The sequence below is a fragment of the Ostrea edulis genome, chromosome 7 (assembly GCF_947568905.1).
Source record: "Ostrea edulis chromosome 7, xbOstEdul1.1, whole genome shotgun sequence".
NCBI classification, from domain to species: domain Eukaryota; kingdom Metazoa; phylum Mollusca; class Bivalvia; order Ostreida; family Ostreidae; genus Ostrea; species Ostrea edulis.
Window position 1 is genome coordinate 50,030,829 of NC_079170.1, and position 7,737 is coordinate 50,038,565.

General features: G+C 34.0%; 1 protein-coding gene across 2 annotated transcripts; it reads left to right on the forward strand.

Annotated features, from left to right (window-relative positions):
• The first annotated feature begins 212 nt into the window (after window positions 1-212).
• Window positions 213-7,267, forward strand: LOC125655271 (universal stress protein Sll1654-like). 2 transcript variants are annotated; one of them, XM_048885514.2, is made up of 4 exons: window positions 213-470; window positions 2,215-2,310; window positions 2,815-2,915; window positions 6,288-7,267. In XM_048885514.2, the coding sequence occupies exons 1-4, from the start codon at window positions 401-403 to the stop codon at window positions 6,483-6,485; spliced, it is 465 nt and encodes a 154-aa protein (XP_048741471.2). In that variant the 5' UTR covers window positions 213-400; the 3' UTR covers window positions 6,486-7,267. The 2 variants fall into 2 exon arrangements, with proteins under 2 accessions (XP_048741471.2, XP_048741472.2); XM_048885515.2 differs by lacking the exon at window positions 213-470 and adding an exon at window positions 1,900-2,106.
• Window positions 7,268-7,737: the final 470 nt, after the last annotated feature.

The window sequence follows — 7,737 nt, forward strand, 5'->3', positions numbered from 1 at the left end:
TAAAATACATTGCATCGCGACTTGAAAATGCTTTTTTGGTACTTGTATGTGCAATATTCGTCGATATCAGTAAGTAATCGATAAATTGTTAAACTTTTCTAGAAAATAACTTCAAGCAGTTTGAATAATTGATCCTGGGAGTAAGATTTTCTACATGTCACTCTGGGGTCAAATATTTTGGATAAAGGAAGTAAAAAACGTGCGTTTGAATGATGGAACATTTCTCTGTAAATACATTTGCTTTATGCTGAAAGTAAAGTAAGGTATGTCTGCACATTCAAAACGACGTCTTGGCGGAGTTTCACCTTGTGTTTCTAGTACAAAACAGTATTTGTACAGTGGCTGACGTAAACTGCGCCGTCATCAGATCGACTGCTTGTGAGTCAGTCTCCTATACACCATGGCTAACAACGAACGAACTGTAATTATAGGGATGGATGGAAGTACACAAGCTGTAAATGCATTTAAGTGTAAGTATTGAAATGTTTCATAAATCAAGTGCATCATCATGTGAAATTGATGGATGCGTGTGAAGAGAAAACGAGTGTCTGTGTTAATGTACACGAGAAATGGATTGAAATATTTCTGTCGTACATGAATGTATTGATATGACACATCGCGTTATTGTAATAAAATTATTCAACACAAAGTTCTAGCTTTCATTTTAGTGAATGTCATTCATGCTAACTTTTATCATGTGTTTCAATCAGTCAATAGTGATTGCCATTAATGGAATTGGTAATTTTATGACTAGGCCTATTGATGTAGATCTTTTTGTTTAAGAAATAAGGTTACATGTACTATAAAATTAATTATTAAGATTCCCAGAAAGCATTCTACACAGATTTGAATTCCAAGATGTTATTACTGTCAAAGTTGATTTACATAGATGAATGCGACATGTAGACATTTACTTCAAGGACACGTATTCTATATTAAGATGATGGTGTCTTCACGAATCTTTCGTTACCTGCCGAATGAATTGGTTTTTTTATCTTGTGAAAAAAATGTCGACATATAAACATGATAACAGTTATTACACTATATAACGAGCACTCCCAATACTTACATTAAGGGGCGTAGCTAGGACTATTTCAATGTGTAGGCCCGAAAGATGAAGGTTTGACAGAGACGCGAAGCGCCGATAGGAGGTGGGTGGGTGCGATAAGGGATTGTCCCTTCTCGCTTTGGGGAAGGGTGGGTCGAGGGTCACCCCCGAGAAATTTTTGAAATATTAGGATTCATTTGCACCACTCTACTCTGAGCATCAAGATAATTGCAATAGACATTAAATATTGTACAACTTTTCAAAGATTTTTAAACTGTGAAGTCGAGTGTCAGCATGCAGAAGTTTATGAAAATATATCTAACCATTATTCATATCATGTAGAATAAGATAATAATTCTATATCCGATTTTAAAAACTAGAAATATATATGAACATATTTTTTGCAAATATTTTTGGACAAAAATGTGTTTTGAAAATGAAAATAATAAGTAGGCACGTGCCTACTCCAGCCTAACGCAGCTACGCTCCTGTGCCATTATTCAAGTGTTTTTGATTTACATGTAATATTTGTATATTATTAACATCTGTTTCTTATTTAGTTAATAGTAGTGAGTGTATTTATTATGTGCTATCTACAACAGATCGACAATTTCCTGAACTTTTTATTGTTCTCCATCTTCATTAAATGTTCTCTTTTTAAGTGGTTCAGGCGAGAGTACATTGGGTGTGTTTTGGGAATTTAGATAATGAAAGTGTATGGCATTAAGGAAATATTGAAAGATTAGATTATATGAATGTTGTCAAGTAATGTACATTATTTAGTATCAGTGATGGCATATGGATACATAACTGTCAAATATTACACGTTTGTAGACGCAACAGAATGCAAACGTAGGTAGTGATTGCTCCTTCGCTAAACATTTGACATTTAGAAGTGAGCAGATCGAAGGGCAGGCGTTTTAAGAATCCCCATTGCTACGGCCTTGAGCGCTTAGCATAGGTCTAAATTTGTGGTACTTCCCCTACAGCTGGTGACGTCTCAATATGAGTGGAATATTCTCGACGGGACGTAAAGCAATCAATCAACCGATCACATTGTCAGTAGAAAGTTCTCAAATTAGTTCTAAATATAAACGATGTTAAATTGCCATCGAACCGCAATGTGTAGAGGAAGCTGGCTATGTAATTTGGTTTTTAATTTACAGGGTTTTGTAAATCTATGAAGAGGGAAAATGATAAAGTGGTGATGGTTTACTCTGTAGAAATTAGTGACGCAATGAAATCAAAACAGTGGTTTCAAGGTAAGCAGAAATTAGTGACGCAATGAAATCAAAACAGTGGTTTCAAGGTAAGCAGAAATTAGTGACGCAATGAAATCAAAACAGTGGTTTCAAGGTAAGCAGAAATTAGTGACGCAATGAAATCAAAACAGTGGTTTCAAGGTAAGTAGAAATCAGTGACACCTTGGCATCGAAACAGCGCTTTCAAGTTCAATAGATATTGGTGACTCCATGACATCAAAGCAGTGGTTTCTAAATAAGTAAAATACAGTGACATTATGACATCAAACGAGTGGATTTAGGGTCAGTAACAAATACAGTGACATTATGACATCACAGTAGTGGTTTCAAGGTAAGTACACATACATCGTGTAGTGACAGCAATCAGTAAGATCAGGGTAAGCAGCCTGGGGATGAGAAATTACACTTACATTTTATCAATAAATTTCTATAGCTTTACCCCTTAAGAATTATCCAGTACATTACTGTGCGTGTTTGTCTCCAGAATTATGCTTTTGTTTCTAGTATCAACCTCTGAAGCAGATATGAAAGCAGCTATTGATAAAAACATGGAAATAGTCAAAGGAAAGTTGAACGAATTCGCCAAACTTATGGAAAGTGAACATGTAAGTACGGCGTATCTGAAGTGACACTGTCTTTACGTTACACGCTACGAAATCACCGTTTTCTCTGTAACGACCAAAATATTGCGGCACACATTTTAAAAAAAAAATCATTTTAATTGTTACATTTATTTTGAAACGTGGTTCGTTACCATATTAACGGGCTATATCTATATAGGAAAAAACAGGAAAATTTGAGTTAGGGGAAAATTTCACTTCAATTTAAAATATCACGAATATTTGACAAGGAATTTTTGCTACATGATGAGATAAAGTAGTAACAATATTGATTAATTTGTAATTTTATCTAGAATTGGTATCATTACTGTATACCAGCTCGTAATTCAGGCTCGAATGACCAAAATTTAGCAATTTTACTGTTTTCTTTGACCAACTCATGAGCGAAAAGCCAGTCACATTAAAGATAATCAAATATTAATTTAAGAAGAAGGTAGATAAATTTTATAATGCAGATTTAAAAACAAAACACCTCAACTGGCAAATGGCATGGAAAGTATCAATTTGTTGAATTTTGCATATTGAGTTATCTCCTTTTGCGTAATTTTTAATGTAGGATATATTCTGATCAGACATTTGGGGAAAATGCATTTTAAACCTTTTGACCATTACTATAATTATATGTACATATAACTGGATGTATATTAATGTGAAGAAGTTGATGAATACATTCAAATTCAAATGTTTGCTGACCAATAAAAATACCTTATAGTATTTAGTATATCGTAAACATTAAAATTGGAAGAATAAAATTTTAAAAAATTTCAACTCAAATCGTGACCATGCCGCTTTAATTCATCCCATTGACCTTATCTACATGTGTATACTGGACCTTGACCTTTGGCATAAATCTCCTTACAAAAACTTATCGAATTATGTTTCTCCTGAAAACAAATGTTTCCATAGATATTGATCAAGGTGTGATTGAAATTGATCACTGTTCGTTATCTTCACTTTTCTTGCTTTAAGAAAGTTACGATTATTATTGAAAATGTGCATTTTGGCAGAGGAAATTCAGATTTAATTCTTGTCTTTTAAGAATAGATTTGTGTAATTTTCTTTGTTGTTTTTTAATCTAAATTTTGGGGGGAAGAATAATAATTTTAAAAAATACTAATGAAAAATTGCCATCATGTTAAGGTGGCATGAGAAGTTATTAGTCAGCTGAAAATTGCTACCTGTAGCTGAATTTTTTGTTTAACTGAAGAAATTCGAATTACATTCTAAGTATGATAATTTTAGGTCAATATGTACTTTATCAAAGTTAGATGTAAGTTATAAGAATGATATTCAATGCTGAAAGAAAAGAACAAAGATGTACGATTGTCTTTATGTTTGCTGCACTCAGTGTTAATTCTAAAAGTTAGAAGAATGCATATCTAAAGCTGATTTTGTTGAAAGGGTAGCTATGACAACTAAGTTTTTCAATTGATATGTTGATATCTGCAATTCTGAATTGATTTTTTTTTCCAAATACATGTATGTCGATTTTAAATCTAATTGTCCAAACAAGCTGATTTATCATATCAATATTAGACATGTACAGCTTTTTCACGAATTAGGTTGCCATAACAACCATTCTAGAAGTTGTATTTTGATTTCTTTATGTCAATTTAACTGCTGAAAAATTAATAGTCAATCATTAAGAAAGAATAGTGTTATTATTTTGTGTATAATAAAAGTGTATTGAAACTTTAATGAAAAGGAAAATTTGAATTTTATACATTGTGTGTATATTTTTATAATTTTCTGATGAAATGTGAAGATAACAAGCAGTGATCAATCTCATAACTCCTGTAAGGAGTACAAAATAAAGAGTTGGGCAAGCACGGACCCCTGGATATACCAGAGGTAGGATGAAGCGCCCAGGAGGAGTAAGCATCCCCTGTCAATCGGTCATACCTGCAGTGAGCCCTGTATCTTGATCAGGTAAACGGAGTAATACGTAGTCAAAATCAGTGTGCCAAGAACGGCACAACAACTGGTATGAAATACGTCAGACAGCATTTGACCCAATGATAGGTCGTATTGGCTAACTAGATTATTATAACGATCATAGAATTTGCTAAATGTTTTAGTATATCCAGGAGTCCGTGTTTGCCAAACTTTCTACAGTATTTGTATTCCTAATAAGAGTTATGAGATTAATCACTGTTCGTTATCTTCACCTTTCATTTGTCGATTCTGAAATCTATTGATTCTAAAATATTACAGTGAACTCGACAAAAAGACACCTCCGAGTCTACCACATCTGTATGTTTTACTAAACATAGACGTAATTAGATAACTAATCACTCAACCTTTTTTGACGAACAATTTGACTTCAGCTTCTCCATCGTCAAGTGCGTATGTTTATATTGCAATATTCCATTATCACCTTCCTATGTTGTTCATTTTTTTCTAATTGAATCGATATGTGAAAGATTGTTCTAAGTATGGTCAATTTGTATACCAAGACAAGCTACTGACAAATAAGTTGATGTTACAGGCCTATCATCAGTATTGTTTTCAAAGTTTGGTTTTATTAATCTGGAACCAATGTTTACGCCGTTCTTTACATAGTTTGTATGATTGTTTTGACTACAGATTACTCTGTTTACCTGCTCATTATATGTGGAATGAATACTGACAGCTCCAAAACCCATGATCACATATCTGGTGTTTTCAGGAATCCATGTTTACCCTATTCTTGATTCTGTATTTCTTAATAGGATTTCCTTTGTACAAATCAATTTGAATTAATCAATATTTTATCATCGAATCGTAGCAAGCTACTGAAAAACAAGTTGATGTTACAGGGGTCTCAACACTCTCACGTAAATCAGCATTTCGTAAATTCTATGGTCGTTATAATGATCTAGTTTGCCGGTACAACTTATTGGGTCAAATGCTGTCTGGCGTATTTCATACCGATTGTTAGGCCGTTCTTGGCACACTGATTTGACTACGGATTACTTCATTTTCCTGATTAAAACATAGGATTCATGGCGGGTGTGACCGGTTGACAGGAGATGCTTACTCCTTTTAGGTACCTGATCCCACCCCTGTTATGTCCAGGGGTCCATGTTTGCCCAATCCTTTATTTTGTATTCCTAATAGGCGTTATGAGATAGTTCTATGTTCGTTATCTTCACCTTTCATTATGTATCAAGCATAAATGGATTTAACAGCAGGCATTGTCATTTCTATGTCATCTCCTTTAATAAATACAAATACCCTTCAATTATTACTCATCGTAGACAGACGTTTACAAGCTCAAAACGTCCATACAATTTGAAAGTTCGGGTTTTTTTAATTTTGTATGAATTTAGTTTATTGCTTTTAAAAATCTAAACTTATTCTTTTTCTGATACATAGGCCACTGGCACCGTTAGAAGTGCACAATCATCAGTTCCCGGGGAGGGAATAGTGAAGACCGCCAGAGAGCTCAACGCCAGTATGATCATCATGGGCAGTAGAGGATTAGGGACGATCAGGAGGACGATTCTGGGCAGTGTCAGTGACTATGTCGTCCATCACTCACATGTACCTGTCATAGTGTGTCCGCCATCTTGATATTCTACTGTATCGCTATATACATGTACATGTACATAGTGGATACATAATGTGACTACATGTAACGAAATACGATCATCATATTTCTCAAATTTTAGCTGCAGAACTGTAATGGAGATACCAGTGAGCTGCTGATCCATCCCTTTTAAAAACCTTCGATTTTATAACAGGGTGGGTCTGTAGCTCTCGAATATCCAACTTTTCTTCTAGAGAGCTTCAATGTTGCAGCTATTCAGAATTATATCACGCACATTTATTGATGTCATTGTGACAACTGTGTTAAGTATATCTTGGACTTTCAGTAGTGGTAGGCATGTACATATTATTGTGCATGCATCAATGGATTTTCTGCAAATGAAATCATGATAGTTTTAAATCGCAATATTTTTAACAAATGAATGAAAAATAGATAGGGAATCTACATGTAGCTATCTACATGTATTAAAATATATTCTAAGGCTATTTCACATAAACAGTTGCAAAATCACTTTAAATTGTACACGTAATACATGAGCAATGCAATATATATATATATATATATATATATATAGAGTTAGGCATGCCAACAAAAATTTAAGCTTTTAATACATGTAAGCCAGCTGATACGGAGATTTCCCGGAAACGGAATATTTTAGATTTACGCATTGCAAAACGTATTGTTGTTGCTTAATATAAAAAAATGCTGACATTGGAAGTGAAGGTTTGTTGTGTCAGGGATATTCTCCAATGTTATTCAGACTACGGGTAATTACGTAGGACACGAAATAAAAAGTGTAAAACATCGTGAAGCTTCTATATGGAAAGCTGGGGGGTGCAAGAGAGTGTTCAGTATGTCAAGATTTTTTTTTATTGTACATTGAATGTTGACAATGGTCCCAACCTATCATAGATGGTTCAATATCATAAAAACTATTAGATATCCCCTAATCTCAAACCAGATATCTTTTTGTTCTTTGATTCAAGACAAATGCAATGACAGACACCGATATATGGTGGGCCACTGCGGGCATGTCTGACCTTTCCCTTGTATGATTAATATTTCAAATATATTGAGATCACTACCCTCAAATCAAGTAGTGTTTTCTTCATTGTGTTCAGTATTACCCATTAAAGGGGTCACGTGGTCCATACCTAACTCCACCCAGTCGTATATGGTTTTACATGTACATGTATATCTTGAAAACTAATAGTATAAAGATCCATGCCCTCAAATCGATCTCGATACATTTAGAATATTAGATCATATATGGCT